Here is a 16,777-nt window from a genome sequence, read left to right as displayed (position 1 = left end):
ACCTAAGGAAATACTTTGGGTTTTTTTTTATCTACCTTACTATATCAGCGCATATACTCCCGGTTTATTTGTTTATTCTTCAGTTTGTCATTCTATTTCATTATTGACTTTATGACACATGTACATGTAACTATATGTTTTTCCACTTATTAACGTGGGCCTCTGGTAGGTCCAAATGTTTTCATGGATGTACATGTCTGATTTTCAATAAAAACAATTAAAAAAAAAAAAAAAAAAAAAAAGTCTAGCCTGGCATTAAAGAATCTTTAAAAATGTGTCATGCAGGGATGGGAAAGTTGTTGAGCTACAAGAAAACCAGAGAACCACAAAATGTTTGCTGTATAGCTTGCTAATGATGTTTTCAACCCCCATATTGCCCATCAAAGATCTTTAGGTCAAAACGTCTGAAGAGAGCAGAGTTAGAAATGAAGCTGAAATAATTCCGGTGATATAACTTGTAGCAATATGGATTCTGCAAAATGTTCTTATGAAAACTTTAATCAATTCAGAATCTTATATGTAAGCACTGGTGTCCTTTAATGTGGGGTGCCTGACAGTTCTGCTTTGACTCCCAGAGTCCAGCTTTCCCCATCAATGGCTGTTTACCAGCCACTGGACAATGGATATGTCATATCTCCCATCATGGCCAGCAGGTCACATGTCACATTCTAGAATGTCCATGATCTCTCTTAGAAGTTGGTGGAATGTCGGGCGTATATCAGTTTTCTAGAATATTAAATGAAAAAGTAATTAAAAAATGATAAAAACCCTTTTACTTGCCACTCACCTAGCCCCCTACCCACCCAGTGCAATGATGCCGACATCGCCAGTTCTATGGTCAGTGTTTTTGACTATACAACATGCCACTGTCATTCTAATACTGCCAGTAGTCCTATGTTTTAGACCAGTGTATCTGTGACTGCTTTAGGGATACAACAGGTTATCTGTGTACATAGTGAATTCCCAGTACCTCTTGCCAGCAGTTGTTCATCATCTTGTACACCCTTTCAGAAGACATCTTGGGTTTAAAGAGCCTCAGTCCAGCTGAGATTTTCTCCACAGCTTCGGAATTAGAAAGATGTTCAAACGGTATCTTACCCTCGCTGAACACCTCCCACACCAACACTCCTAAAGGAGAGAGAAAAGCAGGGTAACATATGGTTAAACTGAAGTGGGCTAAACACTGACCCCCACCATCAGAATGTGAATGGGGGTCATCAGTCTGCCGGGAAACGCACAGAACAAAATTAATTTCAGCTACTTACCAAATGACCACACATCAGATTTGCTACTGTAAAGTCCAAAACGGAAAACTTCTGGAGCCGACCATTTAACAGGGAATTTGGTGCCAGTGGAGCTGGTGTACTGATCATCCAGAACAAACCTGCCAATACATGATATCATAAGATAAATGAAATACGTTTATCTATATTTCCTGCCCATGACATTGAGATTGGTTTATAGTTAATGGGGCTGCTCCCCAGGATGGAACTTAGAGGAGGGGTTCAGCCTGAAGATTAGTTACAGTGGCCATTTGAGCTCATAGATATGCCTAAAAGAAAAGGCAGTTAGAATGAGATTCTGGCGTGAATATGTATTTGCTGTCCTATAACTGATAAACCAATATTCATATTCCTATAGCTGTACCCATTTCATATCCTAAGGGGGACCTTCAAGTAGCGATTTTATTAATGTCTGACAACTGCTTCTTTATACAGTAATTTATGGTTGAGTTTGAAATTCTCTTTTTATAATGGTTTCTGAACCTGAAATGAGTTGTGCTTACCTGGTCATCCCAAAATCTGAAACCTTGACAACCAATGATTCCCCCACCAGGCAGTTGCGAGCAGCCTATTGGAGAATTTATTAACAAATTATCAAATTAACTAAGTTACAACCAAGACCCAGATCACTTTTGTGCTTTGCCTCCATCTATGCACATAGCATGACTTATTAAACCTACCAAGTCCCTGTGAATAAAATTGGACATTTCCAAATACTCCATTCCCTCACACACATCTTGGCACATCCCTAAAGCTGTTTCCTTGGAGATCTTCCCTCGATGATTGCGCAGGTATTCATACAGGCAGCCATTTTCCATGAATTCAAACACTAAGAAAATGGGTATCTGTTGGGTGCAAACTCCTAGGAACTGCACCAATTTAGGGTGCGAAAGTTTCCTGTAAAAGAGAAGAAAAAGGAAAACATTGCATCTAGTGGGTATGTGTCAACAGTAATCTTATAGGGATATAGGCCCTAGCCCTGTAATTAATATTTATATCAACCAGATATCAGATATCATTATTATAGCTGACGCTGACCAGCAAAAGCCAACTGCTTATCAGTTGCTATTAGTGATGCACATGTGCTTGGTTTCGGGTCACAAAACAGTGTTGCTGGTTCAAGCTGAGGTGGGTACAGGCACCGGTATTGGAAGACCGACCGCCTTAGCCCTTACACCTGCTGCCTTGGTGATGTAGGTGGTGGGGTTCTTCCCCTGCAGGTATGATAAAGGATGGATAGAGACAGGGGAGGGTCCCAAACACATCACTAGCTGCTATGGGCTTGGAAATCTATTTGATTTTAAAAAGGATAAGTTCTACTTACATAAGCACCTGTGCTTCCTCCACAAAATCCTCCTCAGACATCATCCTTTCTCGAATCATCTTTACTGCCACCTTGGTTATGCCCTGCCATTTTGCCAGGTGTACAACCCCGAACTGGCCGCTGCCAATCTCTTGTATGAGTGTCAGCTGTGTGGGGTCAATTTCCCATTTGCCTATTGATCACAGAACAAAGGAGGGCTCAAAATACCATTAATAGCATCATCAACTGTAAACATGTCAATAAGAATACATTTCAATAATCGGTTAGAAATGTGTTTAACTGAAGGGATTCAGACCCACTCCTGCTTATAAAAAGATTCTCATTCTAACCATTGCTTGGTTGTTATGGCAATTAAAACCCTAGCAATCAGGGAGATGCTAAAATTCCAAACTGGAGAGCTGCTAAACAATTCAAAAATCACAAATGATAAAAAATGAAGACCGAATGCAGATTGTTTCAGAATAGCACTCTCTACAACATATTAAAAGTCGTCACCCCAAACTAATAATAAAAATGTGTCTAATAAAAGAACACATAATTATAAGCAAATTTCTGAAATACATTCATTAAAAAATGTCAGTGCTTTCTAAAGTTATTTGTAAAAAAACAACTGCTATTGAAAGCAGCATTTAACTCCTGGTTGTTACTTTTTAAACAATGTTGCAAAGTTTCAAATCCCCAGGGAAGACAGGTCTGTTAATTAACTTACATTGGATCAATCCAAGCCACCAGGGCAGAGAATAGAAAAGGGACAAACATTGCTTTCACCAGAAATACATATACAAATAATTTAAAAACCATAGAAAATGTGTAAAGAATTTATATTGCAAAGTTGCTCAGAATTATGTTTTCTGTTATTAGGTAAATTTTTATTTTGGGGTTGACTTGCCCTTTAAGCCAAACTGATATGCCCTATAGGGAGATTTTCGTACCTGAAAAATCCTTTTCTCATAGGCCCGTACTGTCAGTGCGGGACGACTGGGGTTAAATTGATCCACTCTAGAGGCAGGACAAACAAAGTTTTCTCCAATCCCCTCATTCTTCCTGGCTCCACCTCTTCCTCCAGTTTAGTAACAAAGCCTGCCAATGGAGACAGAAGAACCTAACTACCTAACTAACTTGATGAACGAGCAGCAAAAAACCCGGCACCCCATGGGAGGGATGCTGCAGTGACAGTACGGGCCTATGAGAAAAGGATTTTTCAGGTAAGAAAATCTCCCTTTCTCAGTCGGCCCTACCTGTCAGTGCAGGACGACTGGGGATGTCCTAGAGCCGTCCAAAAAGGGTGGGCATTATACAGAACTGTAAGAAAAAACATTAACATCTGACTAACTATGCAGGAGCTATCTATGTGCTACTGCTGCCTGTAGCACCTTCATGCCAAAGGCTGCTGCTGAAGAAGCCATAACATCTAAATTGTAGAACTTGGCAAAAGTGTGCAATGAACTCCAAGTAGCTGCTTTGCAAACTGCTTCCATGGAAGCATTGTTGTGTACTGCCCATGAGGCACTGACCTTCCTAGTGTAATGTGCTGTAACTTGGGAAGGTGCCACTTATCCCATAATCTTATATGACTCTTGTATGGTTGCTACTAACCATCTAGCTATTGAGCGTTTTGAGGCTGGTAGCCCTCTTTTGTTGTAGCCAAACAGTACCAATAAGGCATCAGATTTTCGAAACTCAGCAGTTCTGTGGCTGTAGAACTTGAGAGCCCTTACTGCATCTAGTGTGTGTAATTGCTGCTCCTTAATGCTCGTTGGCTTAGGACAAAAGGAAGGGAGCACAATCTCTTGGTTGATATGAAAATCTGATGTGACTTTGGGGAGATGAGAAGGAACTGTTCGAATGACCACTTTATCTTGATGAAATATAGTCCAAGGTTGTTGGTAAGATAATGCTGCCAAATCAGATACTCGTCTAGCAGAACAGATGGCAAGAAGGAAAACTACTTTCCAGGTCAGGAACTTGAGGTCTACCATTGCCAGTGGTTTGAAGGGTGGTCTTTGGAGAGCCTGAAGCACTAAATTAAGGTCCCAGGGCGGGACAGGGTCTCGCCTTGGAGGGTGAATTCTCTTTAGTGCCTGAAAAAATAGCCTAAGCTCTGGTACTGAGGCCCATTGTTTATGACATAGGGCTGATAGGGCAGACACTTGAACTTTGAGAGCAGAAGTGCTGAGGCCTTTCTCTACTCCATGTTGTAGAAAGTCTAAGATATGAGTGGAAAGACATGATTGCCAGGAAATGTTGCGTTCTCTGCTCCAGTTAATAAAAATGTTCCAAATTTTGTGGTAAGCCGCGGCTGTGGACAATTTTCTTGCTGATAGTAATGTGCAAATTACTGGGTCTGAGAAACCTTCCCGTTTCCATAGGTTGGTTTCAACAGCCAAGCCGTCAAATTTAGCTTGTGTATGTGCTCTGCTTGTGCTGGTCCTTGTGACAGAAGGTTTGGGAGTAAGGGAAGTGACCAGGGCTGCGCTGCTGACATTTGCATCAGCTCTGCCAACCACGCTCTGCGTGGCCACCATGGAGCAATGAGAATTGTGAGAATTCCTTCCAATCTTATCTTGTGTAAGAGGTGTGGAATAAGTGGTATGGGAGGAAATGCATACACTAGGCAACATTGCCACGGGCAGGTGAGTGCATCTAAACCTACTGCCATTGGATCGTGTACTTTTGTCATAAAGTTCGGAAGTTGAGCATTGAACCGTGATGCCATGACATCCACGCAGGGAAGACCCCATTTCCTCACTAACTGTTGAAAGATTGATGGTTTTAGACGCCATTCCCATGGGTCTAGTGTGTTGCGGCTCAGATAATCCGCTTCCCAATTGAGGACTCCCGGAATGAAGATTGCCGATAGGAGGACCTGATGGAATTCCGCCCATGACATGATGTTGGATACTACTTGAAGCGCTGAGACACTTCTCGTTCCTCCCTGCCGATTCAGGTAAGCAATTGTGGTGCTGTTGTTGGATTGAATCCTGACGTATTTGCCTTTTAGGTCTGCTTGCCAATGCAGGAGTAAACTGCTTTCAACTCGAGGGCATTTATGTGGAGCTAGAGCTCTTGAGCAGACCACACGCCCTGGCACACCATGGGTGGCCATGTTGCACCCCAACCCTTTCGGCTGGCGTCTGTTGTGATTACCTCCTGTAAATGACGGTCCCATATTCTGCCTTTGGTAAAGTTGGGAAGATGAGCCCACCAAGTGAGACTTTGTCTTGCAACTGGTGAGATAGTGATTGACTGGGAGAGATTTTGATGATCCTTGTTCCAGTCTCAGAAACTCCCATTGGAGAGGGCCTCTATACTGGCTGCCATTAGTCCATATAGATGGAGGATGTCTAATGCTGATGGCTGAAGTTGAACAATGATGTCTCGGGCTGCCTTTTGTAGTGTTAGCGCTTTTGGAAGTGGTAGTGTCACTTTCTGCTCTGTGAGTCCATGTGCATCCCCAGAAACTGTTTTACCTGTGTTGGTTGGAGCATGTTTTTTTTGTGATTTATTAGCCAACCGTGGATCTGAAGTGTGAACAGGCATTGTCTTGTGTGGGACGCGGCTTCTGATTCTGAGTCTGCTATGACTATAAGATCGTCGAGATAGGCTGCGACTCTCATACCCTTGAGTCAAAGAACTGCCAATAGGGCCCCCAGTACTTTGGTGAATACTCTGGGTGCAGAAGTTAGGCCGAAGGGGACAGCCTATGGCAAACCGAAGAAACCTTTGGTGAAAACGGTTGATCGGTATATAGTGAATATAGTACCCCCTCTTTTAAAATATAAGAATATTACCGAGGAGTTTCATGACCATATAAAAACACGTGCCCGAATGTTTTTATACAGGTCAAGGAACTCAGTGAGTCATGACAGAAATTACATCAGAACTCACCGTTTATAAAGGATGACATCAGAACTCATCGTTTATAAGGATATAAATGGCTTTTGTGTATTATATGCAGATACGTGTCTTTGATATTGTCAAGGCCGCCGGGAGCGCGAAGAGGCGCGTCTGCTCCCGGCGGCGAAGAATCCAAAATGGCGGCGCCCAGTCGGCCCACGTGGGCGATGGGATGCCAGTGCCGCAACATGTGTAAACGCGCATGCGCAAACACGCCGGCGCAAGCACGCCAGCATAAGAATGTCAATGACGTCACTGTGGCACCAGAATGGCGCCCCAAGAATAGGATTTGCTATCTAGAATCCTGGGTTCCTGTTATTTGCTTGTTGCCTGCTCCCACCTTGTTTCCAGCTTCCAGCCTGTTTCCTGTCTTGGTTTTTGACCCTCTACCTGAACACTTGTTATTTGATCCTGATCTGCCTGTGAACTCTTGCCTGGACTCTGACCTTCCGCTTGATTAACCCTTTGGACACCGCGACTTTGATCCCTCAAGAGGGCTTCCTCCTTGATCCTGACTACCTCCCTGGAGGGAGCTCCCGGCTCCCTGACAGATATCGATCTTGGTCATGAATACCTCTGGTTTTAGACTTTTTTGACTGAGGGAAGGGATTCCATTTTGAATCTTTTGCATCTGACAAACCTGTTCAGTGGTTGTAAATTGAGAACTGGACGGAAGCCACCATCTTTTTTTGACACTAAATTGTCGAGGAACTGGAGTTATGACTTGGCTGTTTAGTAGGTCTTGCACAATGACGAAGAGGGCTCTTTGTTTGGTAGGATCGGATGGTATGAAGGATGTTACAAATCTGTGTTCTGGAGGTTTTCTGGTGAAGGGAATCGATTAACCGTGCTCTAGAATGTTTAGAACCCAAGAGTCCGTTATGGAATCTTGCCATTTTTGTGTAAAGTCGCCTAACCTTCCTCCTACTGGAGATAGAGCCGGAACGTAGATGTGAGGAATCCTGCCCTTTTGCTGGTTTTGGTTTGCGGGTAAACTTTTGTTGGGTGTGCCACGGAGATTTGAACCTTCTGGTTGGCTGGTGTTGGGGCTGAGATCTAGGATTCCTCTGTTGTCTGTTATTAGAGGACCAAGGCCTATGGTGGTAATTGCGCCTATGAAATTCTTGTCTAGGTCGCTTACCCTGAGGTAGAAAGGCACCATTGCCCCCTGTAACCAAAGAGCTCTGCGAGATTAAATGGATGCTGCTGAAGCTTTAGCTGCATCTCCTATGAAAGATAGTGCCGCATTAACTTTCTCTAGCTCCTGTGTTACCTGATCCGGGGTGTCTGGAGGTTGTCTTCTTAACTCTTGCCACCAAAATTTTGCTGTTTTTGCTACTGTGGCAGATGCTGCTGAAGGTCTCAAAATGGCTGCTGCGTTTTGAAAATCATGCTTGAGGGCCAAATCTATTTTCTTATCCATTGGATCCTTTAGTGTTCCTGCATCCTCTGCTGGCAGAGTAGTATTGCGTGATAACCTGACAATAGGTGGATCAACTTTGGGAACTTTGTCCCAATGCTTGTACTCATCTGGTAAAGGGTATGAATTAAAAAATGTTTGCGGAATATTTTATTTCTTTTCTGGTTGCTGCCATTGTGCTTCAATATAATTGGCAAGATATTTGCATACTGGAAAGGATTTAGGTTTTCTTGCGGTATTTCCTATTTCTGCTTTAGACATGGATATTTGTTCCTCCTTGATCTCTAAGGTGGTGAATATATCTCTAAGGAGAAACCTAATATCCTCAGGTTGTCTAGAAGGTTCATCTGAACCTGTGGATTGGTCATCTGAAGAAAAGTCATTATCAGAATCTATAGCACTAAGCTCTTCTGAAGAGTGACATGAATCTGAATTAGATTCTAGGTGTGGTGTAGGCGAGGGAGATCTTTTCCTCTTTACCTTTCCTGAAGGTGGTATAGCTTGAGATGATACTGCCTGTTTAACAGATGTATGTATAGTGGATTGTATCCAGGACATTAATTGTGATAAATCAGTGGAGGGCTGTGCCGGAGTAGTGTCAACAGTTGGCTGTTGTGACTCCTGAGGTGCATGCACAATTGCTGCAGCAGTAATTTGTCTACCAAATTCAGTACCCTCTTCATTTAGTATAGGAGAAGGTGAGTGATCTCTCAGTTTAGTCTGGCCTCTTACTGCCTTCTTAACTTTAGCCTTTACTTTGCGTGTCTTGTCTGGGAGATCAATCTCCTCTATTAAGTATATTAAGTCCTCATTTGTATTGGCCATGATAGAAAATATAGTACCTTATATGGTAGCACTCTTACTGGTACCTTGGTTGGCAGTTGAAGAGATATCGCTGTAGTGGCGCTTAATAGACTTAAGCGCAATACCGCTGAAACCAGGAGTTGCCTTGACTGTGCGCGGCTAATCCGGGAGCGTGTCTGTTGCACGCCAACCAAGTGAAGCAGCGCTTGTGCTGTGACGCTCTGCTGGATTTCCTGAACCTGGAAGAAGCGCTGGAAATGGCGCTTAGAGGCGTGTGACGTCATCTAATGAATGTGCCCATGCTGCTGCTTAGCCTACCAAGTGGTCTGAACCAGGTAAAAACAGGGAGCACTCCAGGCTTGGTGCAGGGCAGTATAATAACAAGGGCTCAACCTGGGTGTGAAGCCGGGAGCTCTCAGACTCCCTTACCTCTGCTGTGATGCATGGGAGCACACTAAGGGGCTCTACCGAGTATATCCTAATATATGAGAAAAACAAGGAGCACGCTATCTGGGCTCTACCATAATCTGGATGTGTGTCAGGAATGGGAGCACACAATGAGGGCTCTACCTTGTAATGAGGCTCTCTTCCAGGAGCCTCTTCCTTGTTTGAAGTGTTGTCTTGAATAAAAAAAAGATTAATAAAAAAAGAGAAAAAAACAGGACAAACTGAAAAAACTGGAGGAAGAGGTAGAGCCAGGAGGAATGAGGGGATTGGAGAAAACTTTCAGTTTGTTCTGCCTCCAGAGAGGATCAACTTAACCCCAGTCGTCCTGCACTGACAGGTAGGGCCGACTGAGAAAGAACTGTATATAGCATATCACTTACCTTGCTACACAGTGACTGGCCTTCCGCTATGAGAACACAGATGCTATATGTACCTTTATAGATGCTATTTTTTCTGTTCAGTAGAGGGGGCATGATCACATTCTTCTAACTGAAAATAACTCCCGTTGACTACTACTATATATTAAATACTACTAAATATTTTACTAATTGTTTTACTGACTTTATAACCAACTGTTTTACTTATATGTGCAAAACCATGTCTAGGTCAGTCCATTCTCCTACTAGTTTGTTATCCTTGTTTGAAGTCAGAACCAGCAGTGTAGAGAATACATCAGCTAGAAGAGTACTGCTTCCATTTGTAATTACATTTAGAATTAAAAACCATTGGAAACTATCACTAAAATACACTGGTTAACATGACATTATCTTTCATTGGGAAAAAAAGCAGTTTTTGGGTAAAGTTCCCCTTTACATAAAAGTCTTCTTTAACTAGTATTGGACTGGAGCCCCTGAAGCACACCTGAGAACCTAACCTCAAGGGCCCCAATGCCCAGCTGGTGCCATCATCAGAGATGGCTACCAGCGTAGAGGTGCATACAAGAAATTGGGGGTGTCTGAGTCCTGCCTGCAGGAATAAAAGTAAGTGCAGCAAAGGCAGACTGGCAGTGCAGTGGCATTATGCCTATCAGGTGCATTCGATGGTGGTGTACTTTGGTAAAAAGATCCACTGGATTAGCGCAGCGCCCACCACGATTTTCCCTGGTACCACTGTGGGTCAGTCCAACACTACTGTGGACATAGAGACCACTGAGCAGGGAAGCAATGTACAGAAAAGGGAACTCACCATAGCTGAGCCCGGCAGTTACAGGAGCAGTTTCCTTCCAGGAACACACAGGATAGCGAAGACGGGTCACCAGGCCTGAAACAATCATACAAACAGCAAGGGAACTAAGGGCTCTCCTTTGAGACCTTTGGTCATATATGTTTGTGTATAAGATGTGTGTGATGATACAGAAAGACACATACGTACCTGCTCCGTTGTGCTGGTGGTATTTAATGAGATCAGGGATAGAGCTGAAGATGTGCTTCTCTGCCAGATAATATTTGGCTGGGAAGTCACTTGTCTGGCGGATATGGTAATGTTTCACTGCATGGTTGTTCTCGCTGGATACAAATGAAAGCAAACATTAATAGGGCAGATTAATAATCTTATTTCACATGACAAACAAGTGTTCCCTATTTTCTATGGCAGGGAAAAACTATCCATGGATCAATGTACAAAGTCAAAATGATTTCCAAGCCCATCTTAAAGGCAGGGCCATAAAACCAAGCACAGCACTGACTGCTGGGGGACAGGAATATAAAGGGCTCAACAGAGGCAATGGCTCATATGAAGTTTCAGTATTTCAATTGTTTGTCTACCCTAAGGTTTGAGGGTGCTATAAGACTTTGCTTTATGCCCCCTACAGCATAGTTACTCTAGCATTATTAATACTTTGGTTGTGAGTTCCAGTTACATGGAAAATCAATATCTATGATTTAACTGAACTAGATGGAGCTTTGGGGAGGGGTTAAAAATAGGTAAGTCATCTCCATTACCCCAGAGCTTTGGTGAAGATGGAAACAGTATACAACCCTGACTGCCTTGAGTCTCGAACCATAAAGGCCCCTTCTTTACCCTAAGGAGAAAAAAAAGGCAGACACAGTGCTGATGAGAGACATTATACTGAACCGTGAGAGGGATACAATACTGCAACGCCTACCCATACATATAAATACAAATATAGAGAGAAGAAATGTTCTGGACACATAAGCTATACCCTCATACTGTACTGCCAAACAGTATGGAAGTTTTCACAAATACCGTATATACTCGCGTATAAGCCGAGTTTTTCAGCACCCAAAATAAGATGAAAAACGCTGCCTCGGCTTATACGCGGGTCAGTTAAAAAAAATTACCTATTTGACTTTGGGGGGGGGAGGTCGGGCACCCACTAAATATTATGGGTAGATATTCACTCAGAGCGTGAAATGCAGGAAATCAACACAGTGGTATGGGATCCGTTATCCGGTTCAGTTAAAAAAAATTACCTATTTGACTGCTGCGCGATGCGCGAGCCTCTCCCCTGCTGATCGCTGCGCTTCCGACCTGCAGCTGTCCTGGACCTGACCTGCAGCTGCGCTTCTGACCTGCTTACCGGTAAAATCTTTGGCGCGTCTCTGAGCTGTGAGCAGGGCACTCGGCAGTTGCGCACTTCCTGAATGGTGTCGGTTAGCCAATGAAAAAAGGCCCTCCCCTTTATCCCTGTCCAATCAGATGCTCAGAAGTGTGTTTATGGATTCCATGTGACATAATTACGGTACCGTAGTCAGGCAAAGTTCAGAGAGGGTAAGAGGTGTGCGAATCCTTTCTCCTGAATTATCTCTCGTTCACACCTGTCAGTGATTGTATTTATTACCTTTTTTTGCCTGCCCCAATGACGCTCCCCTCCCTAATCCACACGCCTCCTATCATGCCTGAACTGAACTACAACTCCCATCACTCCTACAGTTAAGAGCTTAGCAAGATTAAATGGCAGGTAGCATGGAGATTGGGCAGCATGCCCATGGCTCAGGTTTCTCTCTGCATCAGCAAATAGGGGCAAGGAGGGGGGGTGGGCACAGTACTTTTACTTTGCTCTGCCATCCTGCAGCCCTGGTAGCATTATTTTCGTAAATTTTTTAGTACAGCAGAGCACATCATAACATTACTGAAATAATTGGCTGCCCCCCCTTAGCTATCTGTATAACGGAACATTCTGTCCCAGTGGCTGCACAGATCCTATCTGATCCCCATTGTAAGCAGCAGTCCTGTCCTGCTTTATGGCAGCTGAGATTCTAGCTATCTGTATAACAGAACATTCTGTCCCAGTGGCTGCACAGATCCTATCTGATCCCCATTGTAAGCAGCAGTCCTGTCCTGCTTTATGGCAGCTGAGATTCTAGCTATCTGTATAACAGAACATTCTGTCCCAGTGGCTGCACAGATCCTATCTGATCCCCATTATAAGCAGCAGTCCTGCCTGGCTTTTTGGTAACACACATTAAAGGCTTGTGTCTATAGCATAGCCATGTAAGGGGTGAGTTTCTCTAGTGGGCAACCAGTGATACATTAGGAAATTCCTAACCACCAACTGAATTCATAAATATATACCGTACCATACATGGGCTGTTTTATAAGGTTATTTTACTGTATATATGGGGGGACTGACTTTTTTTTTTTATCCTGTTAGAAATGGATACCGATACCGCTAATCCTAGACCAAAACAAAAACGCAGGTCATACGAAGCTAGTTTCAAACTGAAGGTTGTGTCAAGAGCAGAAGAAAGCAATAACAGTATTGCAAGTAGGGAATTTTGTGTTGATGAAAAACAAGTGGGGGAGTGGCGGAAAATGAAGGCTGACTTGGAAAAGATCCCAAAGGCTAAAAAAGCTCGACGTGGTTCAACAACTTCTTATGGGGCTTTAGAGATTGAATTGCATAAATGGGTTATGGAGTGTCGTCAAAATGGTTACTGCGTAACACGCATGGGAATTCGCTTACGTGCCCTTCAAATGGCTAAGGATGACAAATATAAAGCACCAGGCATTGAAAATTTTGTTGCGTCAGCAGGATGGTGTACCCGCTTCATGAATAGGTTTGACCTATGTTTGCGACAGAGAACAAAGATTTCACAGAAGTTGCCGCAAGACCTTGAAGAAAAAGTGATGTCATTCCAATCATTCATCATAAAACAAAGAAGGATTCATAACTATGACCTGGGAAATATTGGGAATATGGATGAAACACCTATGACTTTTGATCTTCCAAGCAACAGAACTGTGGCAAGTTTAGGAGACAAAACTATTTTCCTCAGAACCACAGGAAATGAAAAAAATCATTTCACAGTTGTTCTGTCATGTTTGGCTGATGGAACTAAGCTGCGGCCTGTCATTATTTTTAAAAGAAAGACCTTGCCTAAAAAGGTAAAATTCCCACCAAAAATTACAGTGCGTGCACATGTTAAAGGTTGGATGGATGCAGACGGAACAAAAAAATGGCTGGAAGAAATTTGGAATGCACGACCAGGAGCAGCCTTAAAAAAGAAACCATCATTGCTAGTTTGGGATATGTTCAGAGCCCACACATCTGATGACATAAAACAATTGGCAAAGTCTTCTCAAGTTACTTTGGCTGTTATTCCAGGTGGGCTTACATCTGTATTGCAGCCCCTCGATGTGTCTTTAAATAAACCTTTCAAAGACCGTGTGCGAAAGATGTGGCATGAATGGATGTCATCTGGTCAAGCTAAACTGACAAAAGCTGGAAATCTAACAAAGCCTGACATTGAATTAATAGCAAAGTGGGTTCGAGATGCATGGGAAGATATTCCAGAGGACATGGTGCAACGCGCCTTCCAGAAATGTGGCATTAGTAATGCTATGGATGGCAGTGAAGACTGCGCATTGTATGAGAATGACAGCAGTGATGGTGATGCCTGCGAACTCAATGATAATGACAATGTCTATGCTGACATCCTCACACCAGCTGAAATTAAAGCTCTGTTTGGACAAACAGATGATGAGGAGGAATCCAGTTTTGAAGGATTTTAACTTTTTGTGTTTTAACTTGGTTGCTGATTGAGCTCAGGTGGTTGTACTTTTAAAGTATCATTGTTGATACCATATTGACCCTTTCTCCACTTACAGAGTTACGGTAGTTTACTGTTTTTATTTGAAATAAAACCATATTCAAAAACATTTAACCCACTCATGCCTCAATTTTTGATTATTGAAACTTACCAGTAGCTGCTGCATTTCTCACCCTAGGCTTATACGCGAGTCAATAAGTTTTCCCAGTTTTTGTAGGTAAAATTAGGTACCTCGGCTTATATACGGTACATAATAATACAGAAATGCAGAGAAACAGCATATTTGCTCAAACTGAAATACTTACATTGTCTGTCAATAATTTTACTGCTAAGTTCCTGCTAACGTTTCTGTTGTACCAACTGAAAAATAAATAAAAAAAAAGGATAATCAGCATTATTTAAGATTCCTATTCAGGTACTCTTCTATTCATTTTCCAAAATACTACCTGTTTCTAAGTTAACTGGGGCCCAAGCACCCAGCTACTGAACAAAAAGCTAAATAATTAAAAAAACACCAATTGCAAAATGGCTCAGAATACCACTGTCTACATCATAGAAAAATTGATTTTGAAGGTGAACTACCCTACCCCTATAAATAAATATGCTATGTGTGCCGCATGCTGAATGGATGGAATTAGAAACACACTGATACACTTATTTAGGGGCTATTATGCAATGAAGCTAACCATGGCAACCAATATGATCTTTGCTTTATTATCTATTTTATAATAGACTGATCAAAATCAGTCATTTGGCTGGTAGTGGTAACTACACTGTTCACCACTGGCCGTAGATAGTCATCACTATTATTATACACCATGCCATCAGAGCATAGGATTTCAGGCCACACGTTGTATAAATCAGTAATGATGATGGCAAGTAGAAATACTGTATATAGTGTAGCAGGATGTGGGAAAGCATTTAAGAATAGCAAAGAGAGTAGAATAGAAGTTCGGCTCCCACAAACAACATGTACATACAACACGTAGGAAGTTCCTCTATTAACGCTTCAGGAGTGTGCGAACCCCTCTCTTGCAGTCTCATTGGCTGCCACTGCCTACTGTCCATAGCTTCCATGGAGTGGCTGGCCTCTCTTTATAGAAGTTGGACTACATCTTGGCTCTTTGGGAGTTGAATTTCAAGGGCAACTTAAGGTAGGAAATAGGACCCATTTCAGTCACTTACTCATAAGCCAATAGGCTGTCTTCTGTCTTCTTGGCCAGGTAACTGCTGGGTACATGTCCCACATGCCTGCAACAGTCACATCAAATGCCATTTGTACAGACTTAAAGGAACACTGTCACCAATATACAAGAAAAAAAGTTTTATACATGGATGAAAACTACAGGCCAACTATTCACTGCAGTCCCTGCCCTAGAGAGGCCCTTTGCCATTTTACCCATTAGAGTGGATTAAAGCAGCACTTTTCAGCCCTAGAATGCAGCCCTCAATTAAAGTCAATACCCACCCATTCTTGTCCCGAACTTTCCACCAATGAGGCTCTGAAGTATCCAGCGGCATATACTCTTCCCCTCTACATAGTGTCAGCTCCTGGCTGCTTTGTGCTCTGTAATTATACAGCGCCACCTCCCAGCTTTGGCTCCCCTGGCTCACCTGGAGAGAGATAAAAACACAGGAACCTAACTGGTCATTAAAAAGAAATACATAATATCTGGAATATAGGAATATCTGTAGGACCCATTTAAGAATGTGATATGCTAGGAACAATAAAAAATTTTTCCCACAATGTAGTGTTTTCCCATAAATTCCAGTGCAATAGAGTACACCTGACTTGCTTGGGATTTACCAATGCATTAACTTGTTACAATGTAAACCTTTCTCATGTTATATGAGAATTGGCTTATAACATAATAGAGACAAAAACATGCAAATGCTCAATTTATTCTTGCATTCTCTTTATGGTTTCTGAATGAATTTCTCTGTTCTGTAACTCATCAGTTTGAAAGTGAGAAAAGGAACAAGTCATTCCAAAGCCACATTTGCAGGTCACTTTCATGTGCAATATAATAGTAAGTCTGTCTCCAGAAGGGGCACAGTCTGCAGAGAGCTTGTGACCTCCTATCTCCCAGTTTGACATATGCACTAATAGGCATGCTGACAAGGATAGATAGACAGATTAGATATATTAGATAGAAGATAGGTAGAAGAAAGATAAATAGATAGATGGACGGACGGACAGACAGACAGATATCTTGGAACTAGGAAAGCTGTAAATGCTGTAGAATAAAAATAGATAGATGATAGATAGATAGATAGATTAGATAGATTACATAGCAGATAGATTAGATAGAGGATAGATTAGATAGAGGATAGATTAGATAGAAGATAGATTAGATAGAAGATAGATTAGATAGAACAGGATAGATTAGATAGAATAGGATAGATAGATAAATAGATAGATAGATATCTTGGAACTAGGAAAGCTTTAAGTGATGTAGAATATAGAGTGTGGGGCAGTAGATACCAATATACGTACCGTGTTGTCATTGGGTGTGGGGGGAAGAGGCTTCTTTGAGGCTGCAAGGGAAGCATATAGCAGCAGTGAGTTACAGAAAGACAAGTACAGGAA

The 16,777-nt window shown here is 42.4% G+C and overlaps 1 protein-coding gene across 2 annotated transcripts in view; it reads right to left on the bottom strand.

The window, feature by feature from the left end:
• Positions 1–518: 518 nt before the first annotated feature.
• Positions 519–16,777, bottom strand: part of itk.L (IL2-inducible T cell kinase L homeolog) — a 52,938-nt gene continuing 36,679 nt past the window's right edge. Inside the window, exons 5-17 of one of the 2 annotated variants that reach the window (XM_041586019.1) lie at positions 16,685–16,725; positions 15,656–15,801; positions 15,373–15,438; positions 14,493–14,547; positions 11,116–11,195; positions 10,547–10,680; positions 10,361–10,435; positions 2,608–2,779; positions 1,964–2,180; positions 1,787–1,851; positions 1,266–1,384; positions 971–1,128; positions 519–726 (exon numbers count right to left, since the gene is read on the bottom strand). In XM_041586019.1, the coding sequence (XP_041441953.1) occupies positions 655–726; positions 971–1,128; positions 1,266–1,384; positions 1,787–1,851; positions 1,964–2,180; positions 2,608–2,779; positions 10,361–10,435; positions 10,547–10,680; positions 11,116–11,195; positions 14,493–14,547; positions 15,373–15,438; positions 15,656–15,801; positions 16,685–16,725 (1,400 nt within the window). In that variant the 3' untranslated portion in view covers positions 519–654. Of the gene's footprint in view, positions 727–970; positions 1,129–1,265; positions 1,385–1,786; positions 1,852–1,963; positions 2,181–2,607; positions 2,780–10,360; positions 10,681–11,115; positions 11,196–14,492; positions 14,548–15,372; positions 15,439–15,655; positions 15,802–16,684; positions 16,726–16,777 lie in introns of both variants that reach the window. The other variant, XM_041586018.1, reaches the window with a different exon arrangement.

This window comes from Xenopus laevis, chromosome 3L (genome assembly GCF_017654675.1).
Source record: "Xenopus laevis strain J_2021 chromosome 3L, Xenopus_laevis_v10.1, whole genome shotgun sequence".
NCBI classification, from domain to species: Eukaryota; Metazoa; Chordata; class Amphibia; order Anura; family Pipidae; genus Xenopus; species Xenopus laevis.
This window is presented reverse-complemented; position numbering and strand designations above follow the sequence as displayed.